This window comes from Cadophora gregata, assembly GCF_030347475.1.
Source record: "Cadophora gregata isolate MNR1 chromosome Unknown scaffold_17, whole genome shotgun sequence".
NCBI lineage: Eukaryota > Fungi > Ascomycota > Leotiomycetes > Helotiales > Ploettnerulaceae > Cadophora > Cadophora gregata.
In genome coordinates, this window is record NW_026695940.1 from 1,364,094 (window position 1) to 1,386,117 (window position 22,024).

General features: G+C 49.5%; 9 protein-coding genes across 9 annotated transcripts; 3 read left to right on the top strand and 6 right to left on the bottom strand.

Annotated features, from left to right (window-relative positions):
* Positions 1-184: 184 nt before the first annotated feature.
* On the bottom strand, positions 185-1,336 carry ONS95_006258 (uncharacterized protein; the record flags this gene model as incomplete). Its single annotated transcript, XM_058499711.1, has 2 exons — positions 185-637; positions 707-1,336. 2 exons carry the CDS (start codon positions 1,334-1,336, stop codon positions 185-187), a joined length of 1,083 nt encoding a protein of 360 aa, XP_058350755.1.
* Positions 1,337-2,069: 733 nt separating this feature from the next.
* ONS95_006259 (uncharacterized protein) lies at positions 2,070-4,193 on the bottom strand (the record flags this gene model as incomplete). Its single annotated transcript, XM_058499712.1, has 5 exons — positions 2,070-2,381; positions 2,470-2,875; positions 3,008-3,294; positions 3,420-3,997; positions 4,043-4,193. The coding sequence occupies 5 exons, from the start codon at positions 4,191-4,193 to the stop codon at positions 2,070-2,072; spliced, it is 1,734 nt and encodes a 577-aa protein (XP_058350756.1).
* A 2,465-nt stretch (positions 4,194-6,658) lies between these two features.
* ONS95_006260 (uncharacterized protein) lies at positions 6,659-7,839 on the top strand (the record flags this gene model as incomplete). The annotated part of the gene is made up of 2 exons (XM_058499713.1): positions 6,659-7,219; positions 7,312-7,839. The coding sequence occupies 2 exons, from the start codon at positions 6,659-6,661 to the stop codon at positions 7,837-7,839; spliced, it is 1,089 nt and encodes a 362-aa protein (XP_058350757.1).
* A 596-nt stretch (positions 7,840-8,435) lies between these two features.
* COX10 (Protoheme IX farnesyltransferase, mitochondrial) lies at positions 8,436-9,989 on the bottom strand (the record flags this gene model as incomplete). The annotated part of the gene is made up of 1 exon (XM_058499714.1): positions 8,436-9,989. The coding sequence occupies one exon, from the start codon at positions 9,987-9,989 to the stop codon at positions 8,436-8,438; it is 1,554 nt and encodes a 517-aa protein (XP_058350758.1).
* A 985-nt stretch (positions 9,990-10,974) lies between these two features.
* On the top strand, positions 10,975-12,749 carry ONS95_006262 (uncharacterized protein; the record flags this gene model as incomplete). Its single annotated transcript, XM_058499715.1, has 5 exons — positions 10,975-11,228; positions 11,278-11,573; positions 11,621-11,961; positions 12,019-12,399; positions 12,492-12,749. 5 exons carry the CDS (start codon positions 10,975-10,977, stop codon positions 12,747-12,749), a joined length of 1,530 nt encoding a protein of 509 aa, XP_058350759.1.
* Positions 12,750-13,071: 322 nt separating this feature from the next.
* On the bottom strand, positions 13,072-14,003 carry ONS95_006263 (uncharacterized protein; the record flags this gene model as incomplete). The annotated part of the gene is made up of 2 exons (XM_058499716.1): positions 13,072-13,846; positions 13,924-14,003. The coding sequence occupies 2 exons, from the start codon at positions 14,001-14,003 to the stop codon at positions 13,072-13,074; spliced, it is 855 nt and encodes a 284-aa protein (XP_058350760.1).
* Positions 14,004-14,754: 751 nt separating this feature from the next.
* On the bottom strand, positions 14,755-15,781 carry ONS95_006264 (uncharacterized protein; the record flags this gene model as incomplete). The annotated part of the gene is made up of 3 exons (XM_058499717.1): positions 14,755-15,195; positions 15,318-15,517; positions 15,583-15,781. 3 exons carry the CDS (start codon positions 15,779-15,781, stop codon positions 14,755-14,757), a joined length of 840 nt encoding a protein of 279 aa, XP_058350761.1.
* Positions 15,782-16,056: 275 nt separating this feature from the next.
* On the bottom strand, positions 16,057-18,171 carry ONS95_006265 (uncharacterized protein). Its single transcript, XM_058499718.1, has 3 exons — positions 17,989-18,171; positions 17,107-17,835; positions 16,057-17,053 (listed from the first exon to the last, which is right to left on the bottom strand). Exons 1-3 carry the CDS (start codon positions 18,125-18,127, stop codon positions 16,152-16,154), a joined length of 1,770 nt encoding a protein of 589 aa, XP_058350762.1. The 5' UTR covers positions 18,128-18,171; the 3' UTR covers positions 16,057-16,151.
* Positions 18,172-19,087: 916 nt separating this feature from the next.
* Positions 19,088-21,660, top strand: ONS95_006266 (uncharacterized protein). The gene is made up of 10 exons (XM_058499719.1): positions 19,088-19,657; positions 19,711-20,135; positions 20,186-20,285; positions 20,333-20,441; positions 20,503-20,697; positions 20,744-20,859; positions 20,911-21,078; positions 21,125-21,201; positions 21,251-21,331; positions 21,386-21,660. The coding sequence occupies exons 1-10, from the start codon at positions 19,344-19,346 to the stop codon at positions 21,493-21,495; spliced, it is 1,695 nt and encodes a 564-aa protein (XP_058350763.1). The 5' UTR covers positions 19,088-19,343; the 3' UTR covers positions 21,496-21,660.
* The last annotated feature ends 364 nt before the right edge of the window (positions 21,661-22,024 follow it).

The following is a 22,024-nucleotide window of genomic DNA, read 5'->3' on the forward strand; positions in this document are numbered from 1 at the left end:
CCGAGTCTAGGAGAAAGGCTCGAGACCAGCTCTCCAACCAGATGCTCTTTGAAATCACAGATTTGGACAGCTCTCCATGCCAGTAGAAACTCACGATAGGATCTCTCGTCTATTACTCAGCCGAGGCGAACATAGACCCATACAATCTCTATCTATGAGAAAATGATAGGAGCCATGTATCGTATTAGGTCTTTACGGCCTCCGGCAAGGTCTCCTTCACAACCTTCACCTTGATGCCTCTCTCTCTGGCTTTTTCGCCCTCCGTGCCCCCAAACATATCATCTTTCACGCCTCGGAAGATCGTCTCCCCCATGTCCTCCAAGAAGCGGATCCTCTTCAACTTTGGCAACTCGAAAAGCCTCGTCATCGCCTCCACTGGGCCTGTTATCAGTGGTGCTTTTTTTCTGGATTCGTAGTCGAAGAGTTTTCCGTCTCGCTCAACGAAAATCGACTCGACACCCGTGAAATACTTCAATATGGAAGAAATCAACCCTTCAAGGTCTTTTGCGTCCTTTGTCGTCATGATATGGTTATGGTCTCCACCCAGATAGCCGTGGCTGAAGAAAATACCGATTTCCAAATGTGTGATCAAAGCGATGGCATGGTGCGGAACTCTTGCTAGGAAGGCTTTGAGTGCCTATGTACGCCGTTAGTGTCCACAATTGTAATATGCCAACACCCGAAGCTGCGCCTTGGGATTACTCACATGCCGATTGACATCCTGTTGACTTCCCCAGGGACCATTCCCAACTACCCACTTATTACAACCATAAAATGTCGTCCTGGCCTCGGCTCCAATATCTCGGCACACCGACATGAGACTAGCGAAATGCTTCCCCAGTCTCTTGCGGCGCTTTCCAGGTCCTCTTGGAGATACAATTTCAATAGGTTCGTCGGCTCGCAGTAACAGCTCGTAAATCATATTGCGAATCTCTCCCGGAAACGCCATGAAGTTCAGATATTTCTTCGGTGTCATGCTAAAGAATACTTCGAAGACTCCAGACGTAAATTTCATTTCCAGATCATGTCCAGGCTTTAGAAGGAGATGTCGTACTATCGTAATTCCAGACGGGCTGTGAAAACTTTCCTCACTTTGAGATGCCTCTCGCCGGGTTATAATATATTGGAAAACGTTGCCCGATGTACGACGATCTACTATCGCTGTCTTTTCCTCAACTGTCCCTGGTCGAGCAGGATTTCCAAAATCTGCGTTCCTTAGACTTGGATCGCGCCACTCTTCTGGAAAGGTGATAGTCAAGGTGACTGATAATGATGAGGCTGGGCCTGTACTTGTGTCCCAATCATACTTGTCTATATCGATATGTATTGGCAACATAGTGTTTGGAGCGCACGGCAAAAATTGCAAAAACGATCTTGTCGTCAAATTTCGGGGCTGGGCGTCCGATCAGGATCAGGATTCTTCGAAAAAAAGATTCGAACAAATGAAGGCTCACAGCTCAGCTTTATGGTATGTGTGATTATCCGAAGCTTAGGCGAAGTGCCGCGACTAAGAAGAGCCGCATCCAGAAGAGCTCAACTTTGGTACGCTACCTAATTCATAAATACCTGGTAGGTATCGCGATCTGTCAGGTGACTGGCAACTAGGGCTCTCTGTCTTCTCATTCCCTTTCCTTCGGATACAAGGATACTAAATACTGGACGTTGCCAGCAGCTTGATACTACCAAGAACCTGGTTGGCCAGATGAACATATCTTTCAACAACGGGCATTCGCTACTAATATCTTCCAGGTCATGTGAAGCCGAACCAGCCTCAAGTTCCATCAAATAAATCAAGATGAAGGGAAATAATGCTGACGCGGCGGTTTCTCCTCGCCCATCTAAGCGTGAGAAAAATGAAAACAAGTTTTGACAACACCCTTTCACAGAGTAGTGCCTCAAAAGTATTGCGACATCTCCTAATTTCATGATTAGATATCTCTATCTCAGGTTCAGCTTCTACATCCAAAAGACGATCCACGACATGCAACAACATGTATATTTCCCTCCCACAACGTCCCACTCCGACCACTGACTCCCCACCTTTCTGACCCACCATCCTCCCCGTTCCTTCACCCAGTCTTAACCTCCCTCGCCTCCTCCTGCTGCAAAACATCATTCTTCTCATCCGGCGTCTCCACATGTCCTCCCGTAGCCGAAGCCCTCAACAGCGCATCCAGTCCAATCTCCCTATTAATCTCAGCCATTCGCTCAAAGTCCGCTTGTGCGGTACCCTCGCTGCCGAAGATGACGTCCATCTCTTCCAGGGTGAGACGTTTGGTTTCGGGGACGAAGAACCAGATGAATGCGGCGCCGATTAGGGTCAGGAAACCGAAGAGGAGGTATGTGCCGTAGGAGATGCCGGCAATCATGTCGGGTGTGACCTGCAGACAAGAGAGATTGTTAGTCCTGAATTGGTAGAGAGTTTGTAGTGGGGAGGGGGTGGTAAAAGTGTGATGCAGCCTGACCTACCTGTCCGACGATGAAATTATTCATCCAATTCGAACTCGCACCCAACGCAATACCATACGGACGATTCGACAGCGGCCAAATCTCAGCGACGATGATCCATGCACACGGTCCCCAACTGTACCCGAAATGAACGATGAACAGCCAGACCATGACTACGGCTGCCCATCCTGCTGCTTTGTGCTCGGGCCAGGAGTCACGGTAGCTGGCCACGATGGCGGCAATTATGATGTGGCAGCTGGCCATTCCTATCGCTCCAACGGTGAGAATGGGCTTGCGGCCGATGCGGTCAATGTAGAGGACCGTGGGGATGGTGGCAATGAACATGACGATGCCGACGACCCCTGTTGCAAGGAGAGAGATTGTGTTGCCTGTCAGACCGAGACTTTTGAATATCGTAGGTGCGTAGCTAGAAGTCAGCCTTCAGTGAGTCACCGAGTAAGTCAAGCCAATGCTTTGAACACACGGTTTCGGGAGATGTTCAGGCAGAAATGAATCATGTCTCGGGCTCCGGGGCTAGCTGAGGAAATAATGGACTCACTATAGAATGGCGTTGATACCTGTCCACTGCTGAAAGAACATGGTGACTGTGGCGACGATGACACGCTTGAACATGGCCCTGGTGCGGAACAGGGAGCCGATGGCGACGAAGTGCAGCTTGAAAGTGTTCCATGTGGTGAGCTCGCGCAGGTGTGGCCAGTGCTCTGCGACAGTTCTCTTCTCGAAAAGTGATTGAGCTTTGATCTCGAGGAATTCCAGTTCGACAAGTTCGTGGTCGGATGGAAGGTCTCGGAGTGTTGCAAGCACTTTACGGGCTTCATCCTCGCGCTATGCGATGGTGAGTCTTACGAAGACATGTAGATGGAGGCAAAAAATCTGGAACTGTCTTGGAAGTGCCTGCGACAGCGGAAGGCACTTTTATGGTATGCTGGAAGATTTTGGCTTGCACTTACATTGTGGTGGACCAGCCAACGAGGCGAGAATGGCATAAATAGGATCCCGCCAAACAAAATTGCGGCTGGAAACAGCTGAAGACATATGGGGACGAGCCATGCCGCGTCACTTTGAGAGGTACCTGTTCCACCAATATAATTGGTTCCGTAGTTGATCCAGAACGAGATCATGATCCCAAAGCAGATAGCCAGCTGCTGGAGGGCGATGAGAGACCCTCTCACCTCAGGAGGTGCGACTTCGGCATTATACATGGGAACGATCATCGACAATGAACCAACGCCCATTCCTGTCACAAATCGACCTCCCAGGATTGCGTTGTGCCCGGCAGTGATCGAGGTTGCCTGGATCACAACACCGATGATGAAGACGCCAGTGGCAATCAGAATGCCATACTTTCTGGATGCTGCCTCAGCCATGAATCCAGAGAGTAGAGCGCCGAGCCAAGCACCAAGTTCGAGAATGGAAGTCAGCCATCCCTTCTTGCTCTGATGCTGTGGCAGGTCTGAAGCATAGACTCCCATGTGTTTCTTAAAAGCCGACATGACGAGAATTCCAGAAAAGACGCCTTGATTGTATCCTGGAATGCGTTAGTCAAAGTTTGGACGGCAGTGCATAGACGCACCATATAGCAGACCGCCAATGCATGCAAACATTGCAATCATGAAAACCCTGCTATTCTTGATTAGAGCAGCAGGCCCACTGGAACCCATCAGGGCTTGACGACGAAGTAGAGCCGCATCATAGATACCAGCTGGACCCGCGGCAGCAACCATCTTGCTTGATTCACAAGAAGTCCGAATTTTTGGTGCGTAGAGGAAGTCTCAGTATGATGGGCGCACGATCAAATTCATGTACAAGTTGCAAAAACTTTTGGGAAAATCATCGTGCGGACAGCTCAGACATTATAAGATCGACTGTCTGGGAACCATGCATCTGTTTGGAAGCTTACAGCTTGACAGCTCCGGGTAAATCAATGCTTGGGTAAAGACAGGGCGGGGATATTAAATTCCCATTTTTGACGAAGGTAGGGTCATCACTGCATAGCCATGTGGTACTTGCCTGCAAGTACACGATGCGAGGAGAGTCCTTGGTCGGTCCCGGGCAGCGTAGAGTGTGACCACCGGCGATGTACCTAGCCGTAAAATGGGGTAAATGGAGAATGACACGGCACTTGACGTGCGTAATTTGTATAGATTGTGTCAGCATGCTGGGAGATCCGCGAGACGATTGCCCCAATGGACTGCGTGGAGATGCTGGAGTCTCCGCATCTCGTTCTGCTTGGGTTGGCCAACGAAACATTCAGGCTGAATAGGTACATCTCGGTGCTATTCGTGTAATCGTCAAGTAGTGATTACCTCGAGAGACAAGTATGTTATCGAGGATCCTTTGTCCCGAGAGACCGTTTGAGCAATAGCTATGCGCTGGTGAGGACTTGAAACGAGCCGTTGGCGGAATCTGGGCTGGCTTTGAGAGTTGTGGTGCCGATGATGTCTGGCGAAGGGTTCTGCCGACACCCGAGACAGCTTAGAGGGATGCTCACGTGATGCATAGAGTTCAGCGATGAAAGACAGCAGTGAGTGTTTTCCAAGCACGATTCCTAGCCGCTGACTCTCGTGAAGTTGACGATCCATAATCTCATTCCATCCGCCTTTAGATCACGCATCACTCCTAAAGTCTTTTCAAGGGTGCGATGACGTTCAATCATGTGCATTCGCTTAGACTCCTCTCGAACCAAACATGGGCGCCAATTTCTACCATTGCTGGCAGCACTTTTCGGCTCTTCTCTAAAACCAACAGAGATCATGATTCAGCTTGTCTTTTTGGGCCTATCAAGCTTCGATTCTCTGCAACCCCTGCCAGCCCCTGCCAGCCCCTGCTTTGCTTTCTCTGTGCTTTCAGAGCCTGATACATGAGGTGCAAGTACCAGGCTCAATTGAAGAACAAAGATATTCGACTTTTCCACCAAATTCCTTCGCGGCTACTCGAACACTCGAGTATTTCGAAACGATCCTCAGACGCAGTAGAAATGCAGACTTACAGCCTCATATATTTTACTTCTTCATCTGCACCTCTCCCGCCCAGCACGTGAGCTAAGCGCTCGATGATCGTCCGCATCATCCCAAATTCCCTAAGCGAGAATATAATTAGACGCCCGCCAAACCCTCCATCCCCGCCATCTTCAACAAGGCCAACCACAAGCTCTGCCGCTCGCCAGCAGGAGATTTGCATGTTTCAAAAGACGATTGCCGATTCTTCAATGGGCGGCCGAAACATAACGAGATGGGATGGAACTAGTGGGAATGTTCAGCCTTACCCGACTCGGACTCGACAGATCAACCCCCCTTGTCTCTGCGGCTACCTACCCGACCCCAGGGACTGGCATTATTTTCTCCGCATGCCCTCCCTCGAGCTATTTTTGACGACGCCTCACTACGCCTCACCCGTGTCCTGGGATGTTGAGATGGCCCAGCCTGGTGTACAGCACCCAGCTTCTGTTTACCGCCGACTAGGTAATAAGCCTACGCGCCCAAAACCAGACCTCCCTCCCTTTCTGCCAAAGCTGTTTTCCAGATGAATCAACCGCCTCCAGACCCCTCTAGCCAATATGAGGGGCCGCCGTGCTACCAACAGCTCTCCCTCTAGACTCAACGGTGCTCCCGCGCCTACTCAGTCGCGACTGGGGGTTTCAGTCTTTCGACCCCCTCGGGCCATCCAAGTGACATGGCTGGGTGGATACACTGTACCACCTATCTTAATGCAGGCGGGTTTCGTTTCATCTTCATCTCCTCGCGGGTACCAGGGTCTCAAATTAGGTCTTGTTCGCGCGAGGAGACTCCATGAGGCGTCAAATGAGGCTATAAACATCTTTGTTGCCGCCCCCATGGCCGTCTCCTCTGCTGCATCATGTTTCGCAGCAGGATTGTATAAAGAACGGCCGTCCAGTCCTCTCCATCAGGCCTTGCGATCTTCTTGCTTCCTTCCCCAGAACCATTTCCTATTTCCATTTTTTGTCCTTCCTGTCGTCCTGTCATACACCAAAAAGATACCCTTCAATGCGATTTTCCTATCGTTGTTTCATATCTTCATCTCCTCTCGTTACCACCTCATTCGTTTGATCGACTCCTCCTGGCGAGGCCATCATAATTCCTAATCCGAATTCATCCATCCTCGTCAAGAACGCGTACACGTACCCACTTCTCTTCACTGCCCATCAAATTTCCACCTTCGTTCACCAGAGATGCCAAAAGGTCACCGCTCAGTCAGAAGCCAAGGTTATTACCGCCTCAGTCCCGGCGAAGCCTCAACCACACTCTCTACGCAATACGCCCCCATTTCCGCACGTCAAACAATACCCAACTCATACTATAACACACCACAAGAGCCCATCACCAACACTTCCAACATGTCACAACAATCCTATCAACAAGGCCCATCCAACTACTCCAACGGTGGCCCCGTCCAACTTCCCATCTCCACCCAGCAATACTCCCAGATGCCTCCAGCACCAGTATCCATCCGTCCCTCAAGCGGCGCCTGGACACCTTCAGATGACCAGACTCTCATGGCAGCTCGCGCACAAGGCATGAACTGGGCACCAATCCAGCAGATGTACTTCCCAAGCAAGACACCCAACGCCTGTCGTAAGAGACACGAGCGGTTGATGGAGCGCCGGAGTGCAGATGACTGGGATGGTATGAAGCTGGAGAACCTGGCGAAGAACTACATGGGTATGAGGCGCGAGATTTGGTCTACTCTTGCGGCCCAGACAGGCGAGAAGTGGAACGTGGTTGAGCAGAAGGTATGTCCCATCACTCGTCCCTTTGTTACTCGTTTATTCTAAACCCACATCCAACTCAAGTAAGAATCCACCACTAACACCACACCCCAAAGTGCATGTCCCAAGGTCTCAAGAACCTCCAAACCGCCGCCCGCTCCTGCGCCCGCCGCGAACGCATGCTCGACCCCCAGTCCTCCACCAACCACTCACACTCTCAATCTCAAGGCAGCTACAACGCCTTCGAATCACACACCGACGACTCAGGGTACGCGGACGAGCACGATCACGATCATGATCCAGACCAAGACCATGATCACGATCACGATCTCGAGGCCGAGTACGATGCTGACGGTAACTCAGACCGCTCCTCCACCAACGGCGTATATAGCCACCACTCCTCGTCGCACAGCAACGGGATGAACGGCCAGGGCCAGAGCCACTATCATAGCCATAGTCATAGTGGTGGGAGTAGTGCGAGTTTGGGCGGGGGTCTTGGGAACTTGGGAGGGATGGTGGGTGGTGGCATGGGTGGGTATGCGATGCATCCGAGTCAGCATGGTCATGGACATGGACATCAGGGGCGTTTGCCTAGTATGAGTATGGGGATTGGTGCGATAATAGAGAACTATGAGAAGAGATGAGATGAAAGAGGTGGGGCTCAACTGTCGCTATTCGATGCAGACGGTCTTTACAGCAGTCGGTGTGGGAAAAGGATAGAAGGAGGCGTCTGGCGCAAGCGATCGGTATTTGTTTGCATCGATTACTCATTTCCTCGCTCACTCATTCGTTATCTGTTTTTGCGTCGAACTTTTGTTTATTGTTATTTCTTTCAAGCCTCGGCTACGACCTTCGTTTTTGTTTCATCCTCGAAGAGGGATCAAGGGTCTAGAGAGATCAGAGATGAGATGAGCAGATTTTACGAGATATGAACCTTTCTTACCCTTCTATTTCTGTAGGGTAGCATTGTATCAATAATCTAGCACAGAAAAATAGCAGTTAGCTCAGCATTAGTATCTAAATACTAAATTGCATATCTTCAACCAATAATATATGAAACGAGGTCGCGATCATTTGTGATTGGAATTGAGAGACGTCGTATGGTACAAAGGACCTTCTTCTTGGCTCCTTGCTCCTGCTATTTGATAATCACCTGTGCTATTACTACAAATACCCGCAAATCGCTGCTCATACCTATATCTATTCCAACATCTCAAATCTCAGGTATTGCACCACATTCTCATCTTCCGTGCACAGCAATAGCAGTCCTTCTAGCCTCCAAGCTGACTTTACTCTCGTTAGCACTCAACACAGCCTCCTCCTCATCCTCCTCCAAGTAATCTTCTTCTTCCTCGTCATCTAGATCCGGCACACCCATCACAGATCTCCACACACGCTGCCACATGCCCTTCTTCTCGGCCAGAGCCAGAATCATCACCACAGGCAAATGCCACACACTAGCCCAGAACAACCCCCTTGCACTTCCCTTCTGACCTTCCAGCTTCCAGAATTGTATTGCCCCTCTTAACAGATATATATTGACCGGCGTGCTAGCAACCGCAAAACTCCACTCCGTCACATTGTAATAGCAAAGCCCAATGCATATCGGGAAGAAGAGCAGCGAATACCGTAGCGCCACTCTGCCATTCCGCGCGGGGTTGACCCAAGCGAGCATTCTGTACCCAGCATTCTTGTATTCGTCGCGAATGGACCAGGAGAGTGGCATAAAATGCGCAAATTGCCATGCGACCAGCAAAGCAGCCAGCAACCACCCGCCGATATTCTGTTCACCAAGCAAGAGCTCTTGCCAATCCCCATGGGTTGCAGATTGCCCCGCTGCTGCTGCCCAGCCCATCAAGGGAGGGATACCTCCTACGATTGCGCCAACCCAGGTATTGAGTACGCTGATGCGTTTCAGTGGCGTGTAGACTCCTGCGTATAGGGCTATGTTCAGCGCCCCTAGGAAGGAGACCGTCGGGTTAACGCCAAAGTATAAAGCTGTTGTACCACCGATTCCTGCGAGGATGGCAAAGATTGCTGCTCCGCGGGTAGATATCAATCCTCGCACTAATGGGCGATTCCTTGTTCTAGCCATCATGGCGTCCCATTTCGGCTCATAGAGCATATTTAAGGCATTTGCGGAAGCTGCGCATAGAGCCGTGCCTGAGGTGAGGAAGAGAAGAGTGAGGGGCGAGAGTGATGGCGTATCGGTCGCAGATGGTAAGAGGAGTTCTGGAACGGGGTATAGGGAATATGAAGCGCATGCTGTGAGGACAACAAGGACTGAGAGGCGGGGTTTCGAGAGGGAGAGGAGGACCGGGATTAATCGGCGTATCGAGTTTGAGGGAGCATTGGCTGCAGACGTCGAGAGATTCGAGGAGGCATTCGGTGGCAGAACGAGATCTGCTTCTTTAGCTGCTCGACGGGCAGCTTGTCGTCGTCTATGAGGTAGATCTTGAGTTGATGTTGGCTGTGGAGGGGAATTTGTCGTGGGGGCTTTCGAAGCTTCATTTCCTGCAGCGATTGGACTCGATTCTGATATGGAAGCTGTCAGAGCTCCTCTCTTTGTGCTCAATCGAGCCTTTTCCAACAATGCGTTCCCTGAAAAATATCCAGCTCGAAGCTTTGTAGTTGTTCCGGCCGCTGCCAGCGCAGCTTTAACATTTGATTTCTGCGAGAAACTCCGCGTCACAGCGCGCCGGGCAGGCTTCGCTGTCGAGAGCAAACATGATAGACATACGGTGCCGAGGCCATTGGATCGAAAGGCACTCGCTGGCGGCGACCGTATAATCATAGCTTGTCGTAGGTGTTGAGAGGCATTGGCACTGATATTGGCCTGGACATGTTTTTGGCTGGAGGTCCTCGTTTCGCATGATGGTCTCGGGAGTTGCCGGTTGTCCAATTAGGAGCCGGGGATTCAGGATTGAGTAAACACATGTCTGAAGTTTGATTTATGACTCTTCAAATCTCGAACAGCATCGAAAACAAGACTAAAAGAGAAGGTCCATTACCAAGCACGCCTCTCTACTGCTTCCGCGTTGATCGAAATGCTGTCACGTTTTGAGTTGTCGCAGCTGAGTTGGACCTCGGCTTGTGATTACTATTTCTCGCTTGTTTCTCTCTCGTCCGCACGGAGGTAACACACCCCTCCTCGCAACCTCGCATTCGTTTGGACAAATAATGGATCTTTGACCAAGCCACATTCCAACACATGCGATTTACCTTCGGAAGTCCTGTCGAATTGGTTGAGGTTACTCATATCTCCTGACGCCTCCTCGCGAATCGCTTGCCGCATTTAAAGATCGGACGGAGTTTAGCTACTGTCCTTTTGAGGCAGTCATGCAAGCCCAGACGTAGAAGCTCCTGATGCTATGTCACTTTCATATCCCTTTTCCATTGGGTCAAATCGGAGTCACTTCACACCGACTCTATCATGAAGCACCTCGGACTTCGCTTGTCTGTAGTTTAGTTACTCATCTTCCGCCTTGAGCCTCCCTTACCATGCCTTTTCCGTACCCGACCACTCTGTCGGTGCGGCGCTGGGCTCGGCTTGTTGAGAATAGAGCGAGCACGGGAGCGGAGTTGATTGTGCGTTCAGAGTCCTTGATGTTCTTATATTAGGATGGTCATGGCATATTCCTCTAGTTTTGAATTTTCTCTTCATACAAGTTCGCTAGCATTTACACACCCGCATATTCGGATTTCTTCAATATTTCAATCTATAATCTAATTTAGATTTCAGTAAATTCTCATATCTTCTTTTGCTTAAGTTTGGTACGATGGTCAACAGCCAAATACCAGAGAAGGATCTCGAAGATGGGATCATCCCGCCAAGAGCCTCAATAGCGTCCGATGTAGCCACCAGGGAAGGAGATGAAACAGACTCACCTGCATCTGGCAGTGATGTTGAGGCAGGATATCCCTTGGCTAAATTAGATTGGGACTCCCCAGAAGACAGAGGCGATCCTCACAACTGGGCTCTTTCAAAGAAAGTTCTCCATACTGCCATACCCGCACTCTATGGCTTCACAGTGTAAGTGTCTCTTTTGCAGCCCACCCCTCGCTCTACTAACGCTCTGCAGCACCGTTGCAACTTCAGCCTACTCACCAGCAATACCGATCATCATGAGGAAGTTTCAAGTCGAACGAGAAGTCGCCGTATTACCTCTCTCCATGTATACGTTTGGGTTCGTGCTTGGTCCCTTAGTTGCGGCTCCCATGTCCGAAATATATGGACGGAGAATTGTGTATTGGGTTACGATGCCCCTTTTGATTATATTTATTGCCATCTCTGGAGCGGCAAACGACATCGCAACGCTCACTGTGATGCGACTCCTCGCTGGTATCGGAGGTTCAGGAGCACTTGCAATTGGTGCAGGTAAGCTGCCGACTTGGTCTATTACTGCTCATATCTAATAGCGACAGGTACTATCTCAGATATCTGGGATCGTAGAAGCGCCGGTCGAGCAGCACTTTCTTTCGTCATGGCTCCGTTCCTTGGTCCAGCACTAGGTCCTCTCATTGGCGCATATATCGTCGATCAATACAATAACGATTGGAGGTACACGCAGTGGGTAGTATTATTCATCGCGTCCCCCATCTACCTCATATCTCTGTTCATGCAAGAGACGATGAAGAGTCGAATTTTGTATCTGCGAGCCAAGAAGATCACCGGCAAACCCCCCCACCAAGAAGGCGATACCCATCTGTTGTTACGCAAACTTGGCGCTGGACTCACTCGACCATTCATCATGATGTTCTTAGAAGTAAGTCTTTCATCCCAATGTCTTAGCATCTCAGCAACCCACTAACATTCCCTCCAGCCCCTCGTCGCTTTCCTCAGTATCTACACCGGCTTCTCATTCGCCATGATGTTCTCATTCTTCGGGTCTTACAACTACGTCTTCCAATCCGTCTACGGCTTCAACCAAAAGGAAATCGGCCTTACCTTCCTCGGTATCCTCGTCGGCTTTTTCTTCGCCGTCATCTCATTCGGTATCTTCGACGCTACGCTGTATACCAAAGCTTCGATCAAGGCGAATCACAATCCAGCTCCAGAGCATAGATTGTATGCTGCCATGCTGGGCTCTATCATGATGCCGATTGGTTTATTTTGGTTCGCTTGGGCTCCCGGGAAGGATGTGCATTGGATTGTGCCGGTTTTGGCTGGTGTACCGTTCGGGTGGGGCTCGTTGGCTATTTTCGTAAGTTTCTAATTACCTATTCTCCTTCCCCGTCTCCCTTCCATCCATGCCAGTCTCGTACTCAGCATCAGCACTCAACTGACACCCCGCAGATCTCAGCAACCACATACCTAGTAGACGTCTACATGACGACAAGCGCCTCCGCCATAGCAGCAAACGGCATCCTGCGCTACCTGTTTGGAGCCATTTTCCCTCTCTTCACCATCCAGATGTATACTGCTCTTGGTGTGCATTGGGCAGGCAGTGTGTTTGCGTTTGTAGGACTGTTGTTGATGCCTGTGCCGTGGGTATTCTTCTGGAAAGGAAAGGAGTTACGAAAAAGAAGCAGGTACGATACTAATAAATTTTGAGATTGGAGATTGGAGTTTGGGTTATTGGGGCTGAATAATTGGTATTTGATTAACTGCTCCGACATAAAGAGCAGGTATGGTGGGGTAACGATGGTTGGGTTTGCATTTCTGGGCATTGTTCCAGAGAAAAGAGGCGGGCTTTGAAAATTAGGCTGTCGACCGCAGAGAATATTACTTCCACGCTCTCAACACCAGACCATGGATGTTCAGGCGTATCCCCTCACATCTAATAGATCCCGGTAACTATTTATTCCCTGTCGAATGTCGACATGCTCCATCCCACTCATGTCGTCCAGCTTTTTCACAACATCGCGAAACACCCTCACACCCCACCAACACTCTCATAATAAGCCTCCAGATCAGCTTCAGAAACCAAGAGTGGTTTGTAAACACCATTCTCATCTTTCAGTTCCGCGCGGTGTCCTTCGACTAGAGTTGGAATATTTCCAGGATCTGTCCAATCGTGGGGCTGGATCGTCTCCGCCAACCAATTATCCTTATCCTGTCCATGGCACCACGCCAGCCGCTTCAGATCCTGCATTGTCTTCACGCCATTGACACCATCTAAAAAGAGACTAAAAGCAGCAGCTACACCATTTAGATTTCCAGTGTGTACTTTGGGACGGGAATACCAGCTGCGATTGCTTTTTGTGCAGTCGAAAAAAATTGTTCGAATCGTAATGTGCGTAACACTTGTGAAGTTCAAGCATAGAGTGCGGCAGAGATTCGCCAGCTGCTCGGCTTGTACCATAGAGTGAAAGTACTCCGTAGCTAGACCGCTTGAACTGGTGTAACTGCAACGTAATGGGTTGACGATTAAGTCGATTGAGGTTATGAAGAGACGATATTCCTTGGCAACAAGATCAATGAAAGCGTCCAAACTCTCTTGGCGTCCAAAGGTGAAGGTATTCAGTGAGTAAAGATACCCTTTTGCTTCTGAGTGAATAGTCTTGTTCGTTGCCAAGATAGCTGCGAAAGTCGAGAGCCGGGCACCAGCTTTTCGAGGGTCGATGATCTTGATGGGGCCCTTGTGCTTGAGAACTATCTTGTAAATGCGATTTCGTAGTTCGGAAGGTAGCTTTTCAAAGTACTCAAACCTGAGCAAAACACCGAAAGTCAGCATTTGTAAAGGTGAGGAGGCCAACAAGCTTTTGAAAAGAGGCTGTTTACTTACTTCTCGAGGTCTGTCCCCGTCTCCCCGATAGATGGCTTCCGTGCAGCTGTCAGTGCAGGTGTTACTTTGATGGCCTCCATATTCGATGTTGATGTTCAGTCTCAAAAAACTTGGCTGAGTCAAAGAAAGTCTTTGACTTAAAGAAATGTTGGCTTTATAGCAGGATGACCAATGGCGGGGAAGGCTCGCTTAACTAAATTTACGATCCCGCGCCAAGACTCAAATTCACTCGGCTTCGAGTAGATACTGCATCGCTTCGATGAATAGAAACGTAACTTTTCATACGACGCAAGTTTCTCGCTGAAAATAGCCTCGAATATGCACTCGGGGTCGCCATGCAAGGATTTTGCGAACGATTGGTTCAGCCGTTCCAAATAGGGTTGTTTCTTGGAAGTCAACAAAGCTTCCTCCCACCATGGGGTGAAAAGATGACTTCTCTACTGATACAAATTTTGTGCTCCGGACCACGAGACGATATTCATGCAGTTACCAACCAATCTTTTCATTACGCAATACAGTACCGCGACATCTATACAGGTCTGTGTATCAACCTCCAGCCTTTCTCAATACCCTGAACCAGAATTTGACATGATGTTCAAATCCCCATAGCTGATCCGTAAGCTCATCCTAAATGGAACAGTCAAATCATATCACACCCATCCTCTCATACATCCGCAAAACCGACTCTGAGTCATCCGTAATATCCCACGGCATCCAAACCCCACGACGGTCCTTCAACTCCGGTCTATGCGCTTCCACATACCCTGCAAAAGAATCCGTCGGATCCTGCCTCTGCCCATTTTTATCCCAATACCACTTAATCTTCTCAGACTAATACCACCAAAAGCGCCTAACACCTAACGGCTCAAACCCCTTCTCGCCCTTCTTATTCCCATCCAGAATCAACTTCAACGCATCACCCGCCGTCTCATAGTCGCCCATTGGATGAGTCTCCAAAGGACTCGGCAATTTGAATCCTCGAGGTCGCATCTTTAGCTCGCAAGCTTTGGTGGTGATGGTTTTGAGGCCACGGAAGTGCTTGAGGAGGAGCTTGCAGATGCTGCGGAGCTCTTTGCCTTTCTCCGATTCGAAGATGTAGAATTGGACGTGTCTCATCGCTTGTTGGGAGTAGCGAAACTTCTCGGCGCAGACGTTGATTTCGATGTGGTCAATCTGGGCGAGAAAACCTTTGTGTGCATATTTCATGAAAACTCGGAGACCGTGCAGATCGGAGAGGTAGCTGCTTCCCCAGACGTTATTCCCAATGGCGAACTGGAAGACCGAATGTTAGCAATGGCGAAAACAAAGCTTTAAGAGTAGGACGAATATTCGTTTCAAGAACTTGGGTTTGGGACCAACTTTACATGCAATGTAGATGGAGAAAAAGTATATACAGTATTACAAAGATAATAAAAGTAACGTGCCTCCTCATACGTAGCTTTATTAGCAAGAAGTAGAGACGCAAAATTCGAGCCAGCACCCCGTCTTCGCTTGCCGAGTGGAGAGCTGACCTGGATGCTACGGTTGGATGTGAGCACCATTGGGTAGATCATGTTGCGCATCTCCGCAGGCAGCTTTCGGAAGTAGTGAAAATCTGGTTTGGAGCAAGTCAGCATGTCTCTAAATCCTGAGGATAAATGGACGGCCGGGGTGACTTACTCCACAAGATAAACTCCAGTGTTTGCATTATAGACTGTTCTTGGGAGTAGAGTGATGACTTCATCGATGACATCTCCGGGTGGGACTTCCATTCTGCTTGATCGGGGACTTGACTGAGAGAAGCTTGAGTTTGCGAAATGAAGGTAGGAGGGCCGAATATTGACGCTGAATGAAACGAGAACATAGTTGCAAAAGTCATGAAAGAATTGCAGGAAATAAAGAATGCGAGGTCTCTCTCTTGGATAGAGAGTTCTGATCGCGGGTTCCATCTCGATGTTGCTTTGCTATTGCTTTGCTATTGTGTATATCGTTATGGTTCATTTACTATTGTGAAGGACTTTGGTATTGTGGATGTTCAGTTGCGCCCTGGGTCCGTTACCATTGTTTTTCCACAGATTTTATCCGCAGGTGCTTGCATATCCAACCGAAAGTTCATCATATGCTGAACAAGCTAAGCGATAGTGGCTTATTTTATGAGTCATTCGTCATTGCTTCTAAATCTGACATAGCGGTTTGCTTCTATCTACCATTTTCCAATGATCCAATTACCAGGATAAAACGACGTAGGATCAGGTTGGGAAGGAATTCGTTCTTACTTTTTTCCTCTTACTTACCAGCGAGAACAAGGATCTCCAGAGACCAATAACATCGACAGTCAGGAACAGAGTTGCGATTGCGATGACGGGAATAGTAGTCAAGAAATATACCCAAAGCTCAACATTCCCCCCCACACCAAATTGTTTGACATTCATACCAAAAATGGATGCTGTGAATGACGAGGGGATGAAGATAAAGGCGAGTCGCGTAAGCTTTGCAACTCCTTCCGCTTGCAAGACTGCCCGCTGAGACTCTTTGATCGTGGCGTTGTTCATGATTATCGTCATTCCTCTGTCGCATTGTTCGGAGAGCTCGTGGGCCCGCGATGCTAAAGCGCGAAAGTCATTCTTCACAGACTCGATTGTTGCATCAACTTTAGAACTTCTGGGAGACACATTTCTCTGCGCATCAATGAACTGGATGTTCTCGTCTATGCGCTGTAGATGACGCTCTAGAATCTGACGGCTGTGAAGGATGTTTGCGACTGTAGGGTTCTCCTGCTGTACGAGGCTTGCAGGATCCATTTCTTTTGCTACCTTGGTCGCCATCATGTTGAGAAATTGAAGCTCCGAGGTTGCGGCAAAACGGAAGAGATCGCTGAGTGTGTAGAGGGGGTTTGCACCAGCCGCCTCTCGATCGAGCTTCCGGCCGTAGTCGAGATGAATGAGCGAAGCGCTTTGGAAAAAGTCCCCCATTTCCTGACTTTCCCTGCAATGGGAAGCGGACGGAATCGCTGAGTTCTTCAGAGCAATCTTCTGCTTATACTGCATGGTCGGTAAGAACTCTATCTGGTCTTCCTTCTGCTTCTTTGATGGCATCCACGGGCCATAAGGACTTCTTTCTAAGGACGCTCCAATATCCAGCCACGCGATCGCTTTATTGTCGTCAGTACTCCTGCGCCGCTTTAATTGGGGACGAAACGCTTACCAACCCAGCCATGTCCCGTTCTATCAATACATATGGATATATCTTGCTCGATTGTGAAATGTTCCGCATCATGAATCGCAAAGTCTCGAACAATGGAGTCCCCAGTTTTCCACTTGTTCTCCATACTGAGAATATTTTCATAGTCTACCATGCTCTTCGTTGCTTCCGACCGCAGTCCATCCAGATACTTCTGTGGGTTTCTCTGAGCTGAAAGCCCAAGCCTAGGCTGTCGATAGCCTATAGTATTTATGCGGAGTTTGGTCATGGTATCCGAGGAAGACGGCAACGATGGCAAAGTGAAATAATTCGGACGACCGATCGCGGCCCGGAAATCGAGATGGCGGTGATAAAATTCCGGATCAACACAAAACTTCCCCCCTATGGCATTGAGCCATTGCGGCGATGGATGGCCATTGAGGAAGAGCAACTGCGATCGATTTCTGGTCTCAGGCGCTTCGTCAAGCTGTGCGAGCTCTTCAATATCTCGTAGATGCGAGACCTTCTTGGTTGCACTAGCCGAGAAGTCGTATACAGCGGCGAAGCATTGCCTTTCAGAGTTCGGCATGTTCATGGCCCCTTGCGTCAGATCACGAGCATATCTCTCATACGGTGATCGTAAATAACTCGCAAGCCCTGCAAATGCGTTGCCAGGATACAGCGAGTCAACAATGGAAAGGCTCGAGTGTGCTGCCACAGTGTCGGCGTATGCCCGTGGCTCCAAGCTATGTACTATTCACAACTTGTCAGCCCATGCTGTAACGCGTGCCTGCCAGCAAGGAATGGACGGCAAGGAATATGTATTGGTGCTCTATCACCATGTACAACGTCGTGTGGTGTGGGGTGGTGAGATAGGGCACGATAGAATAGTTGAGTTACACTTGCCTTCATCTTTGCGTCTCTGTCGGATTGTACTTCCTGTACCAGCCACATCTGGGGTAGACAGTCCTTGGACTGGACCAATTATCGCGGTGCTCTGAGAGCGAGGCTTCTGTTGGCAAGGTTGCTCCGCCGCCGTGGTCATTTCGTGGGTACTTGCATATGTTCATCGCCCGCTGAGCCAGGGAGCGTATGGTAAGTCGGGGGAAACATCCCATTTAAGGAATTTCCAACTCCCCCAAACTAGGTAGGAAGCTACCTGCCGTGCTTCACGACAGCTGGAGGTACTGACGACGAGGCTGGCGGCTACGGATTTTCTGTCTTGGATCTGCCCAACAGTGGTGCGTCTAGCTGTTGTTGCCCACGGCTGTGCAGTGTGGCAGTACAGGACAGGAGAGTCCGTCCCCATTGTGCTAACATACCTGCTTGCTCAGCAGTAGGCACAAGCATAGTCTGAGCCAGTCCTTCACCGTACCTCCTCTCGTTCACCTTCGCCGCTGGAAGCCAGCGCAGGCATCATGTTCGGGCGAGAATGGAAGGGAGAGTCGGTGGACTGCGGTCGAACGGGGCGTTGCAGGGGCGGCAGGGGGGCAGGCAAGAATACCTTATCATATTACCTCAACTGCCATATAAAAAAGAACACATTTTACAGGTTGAAGGAGTACCCTGCAATTAAGCGACGCCCGCCTGAAACATGGACGTGATAGGCAGCTTTGGTGACCTGATCCTCAGCGCTGCCCCCTGGAAAAGTGTGTCTTCGGCAGTCGAGGGGATGCATCGACATACACAAGCACTGTACGCACGCCACGGCAACCAGCAACCACCAACCACCAGCTGCCGCGAGCCACACCCACCACCTCACCTTCGCTCACCTCCCCATCCCCAATAATATCGCATCGTGCCTCGACGTCTCCTCTACCCCGCCCTCTCTGCAGTCTCCCAGCTGAACTGGATTCAACAACAGAGACAATTTCCTCCTCCTACCCTCCGGCCGGTGAGGTCAGGTAATCTACTCGCATGCCTGCTGTGAGTCCTCGTGCAAGAGAACGAGAATGATAATGAGAATGAAAACAAAAATGAAGATGAAAATGACTGGCCTTGTCAGCAACGTTCAGATCATGTACTCTTCAGCTCGATATCCTGGAACCCAGGTTCCGCCCCGTTTTCACCAATTGCACGACACGCTTCACTTCGAACTGGGCAAGGCTAGATACATTGCTTGGCCTTCGGTCCAGGTGAGGTCGCTTCCCTATAGCCGTGATTTAAACTGATAAATCTGATGAATCCAGACTTCTACGTTCTTGCCATCCATCGATCACGCGTCTCTAGTAGCCGTCATCTCCACTCCAGCGGAGAAGACGATGAACGCTGCGTGGCTCAAAACATATGTCCAGCAGCAAATGGAGGTTGACGATGTGTTCGACACTGCTTTCCTACATGGGATCATCTTCACAGGAAGCGGCCAGGAGCCAGATGGTCTAGTCGCTGCAGACCTGAACGCCCTTCTGACATCATGGGGAACTACTTGGTCAAAATACATGGCCGAAGATAGACCACACCGACCAGCTTCTGGCTTGTACGTATGGAAAGCCAATGCTTTATGGCGTGCTTACAGGTTGTTCGACGATCTATATGGATCTTTCATGACAGCCACGCGCTGGTGCCAGACCTCTCGGTATGTACACTCCATTCTTTTGCATTTGAGACTTTCTCCTGACACTTTTGAAGCAAGTATTTCCATTTGCGTGTCAGCGGTGAAGAATATCAAGCTTTGAGTGTTATGATTCCATCCCGTATAGGCTCATCTCATTCGGAAGCGGAGCCTTTGGCCGGACTTCGATTTGCCGTGAAAGACATGTATAGGGTCAACGGGTTGCGGAACACGCTTGGGAATAGAGCTTACTATGACGTGAACTGCCCTGCCATAACCACCGCGGCTGCTGTGCAAAAGCTCCTTGATCAGGGGGCTTTTCTGGTGGGATTGACCAAGCTGGCTTGCTTTGCTGCTCGTGAGGAGCCTGCCGAGTCGGTAGATTTTCAAGCACCGTTCAATCCCCGTGCAGATGGTTATCAATCTCCTGCTGGTAGTAGTAGCGGTAGTGCAGCTGCCATTTCATCTTATGATTTTCTGGACTTCACCATCGGTACGGATAGTGAGTTCATCCAATGCCTTCCCTTTGTAGTGAGGTACTGACAGTGGAAGCAACCGGCAGCACTAGACGACCGGCTTTTTTTAACGGTTGCTTTGCTTTGCGCCCTTCTCACGGACGACTTCCACTCGATGGGCTACAATTGACCTCTGAGTTATTGTCCTGTCTTGCAGTAGTTATAAGTGCTAATATATCTACAGGAAATTTGATGTGCCTAGTTTGTTTTGTCGAGATATAGATCTGTGCCAGAAGGTTAGCATAGCTTGGCTGGGCCCAGATCAAGTTATCTCAAACCTGGAGAAGAAAAAGGTATGAGATATCACTTGAATTCATTTCTTGATTGCCAAATTCTTGCTGATAGGAGGCTCAGCCGCCACTTCTTCTATACCTTCTGGATTATCTGCCAACGTCTAATGCCGATCAAATGGCGCTTCTAGATTGTTTCGCTACTGACTTGGGAATGAGTATGGGAACAGAGGTTGTAAAACTGTCTATTGCAGATTCTTGGAAAGTAAATGGTCCGGCCGAAGCTCACGGCAAGACGATCGATGAGTATTTTGAAGAGGTACCTCTCAATCACGGACTGTGGACTTAGCTGATCAGATTTCCAGGTCGCTACTCAGACGTTCCTGTTCGATTTCTATCACAGCTTCCAGCAGTTCCGGGATGACTACTTCAATAAGCATCACAAGAAGCCATATATAAATGACTTCATTCAATGGCGATGGTTTGTCACCTCGCCATCGTTCAATCTCTCCTAGCTGAAAGATGCGAACAGGGACTTAGGCAAGTCGATCACTCCAAGGCAAAGAAATGAGGCATTCCGTAAAGTGGATGTATATCGAAAATGGATGCTAGAAGAAATTCTATGTCAAGATCTGCGGGAAGCGTTTGTGATTCTACCCATTGCGGAAGCTGCACCGAATTACCGCAATGCGCAGCCAGGGTGAGCACAGCAGCATCGATTTTAGGGCGTATACTGATCATTCCAGGCCGTATTTCAAGCAGAATGCTTTCGATGCCTTGTTTCTAGCCCCAATTCTAGGTGCGCCCGAGTTTGTAGTGCCAAGTATACGCCACCCCATCATGAGACATGCCAGAGCTGATGCTTATTCCAGTTGGCCAAGTCCCATACGAGTCTCGCATCAGCGGTCTGGTCGAGCAGCTGCCAGTTGCTGTCTCAGTCCTTGGCCTCCCTGGTATGATTGGAATTCTATCACAACTCAATATGAATGCTGACATGCATGTGATAGGCACTGACACTCGCCTCATAGAAGTTGTGAGGCAGTGCCTCAACGAGACAGGCAGGCCAACAACTGTTCAGACTGGTAGACACATGTTTCCAACCGAACGAAATAACTGAGAGGCGACTAGGGGGCAGGGAATTAATTTGAGACCGTGACTGAGACTGAGGCTAAGACTGAGGCTAAGACTGAGACTGAGACTGAGGCTGATCTAGAGGCTCGGGTTCGAGCCACAACACTAACTTACTTTCGCGTTCGTATGCTATGATTTTCCGAACTTGAAAAGAGTGTCAGCTCAAATGTGACATGACGTACTGGACCGTGATGGCTCTCTATCATTTCCCACTAAATATACCCATGTGTCTGATATACACACTACACGAGGCGGGCAGGGGTACATGTGCGAGAGCCTGCGAGCTAAGGTACCTACCTATACCTTATGCTCTGTCTGCCCGCCCCGAGCCGCTGCCCCACAACAGGGCTTCTAAGGTACCGCCTCAGTCACCAGCACTATTACATGGGAAGGCAGCGATCACACCAGCTTATGCTCGGTACTCAACAATGCCTTCTTAGATTCGTTCCTTTCCTTTCCTCTCCTTTCCTTTCCTTTCTTTCGTTCCCCGATGAATAAACTCCCCCAAAGAAAAG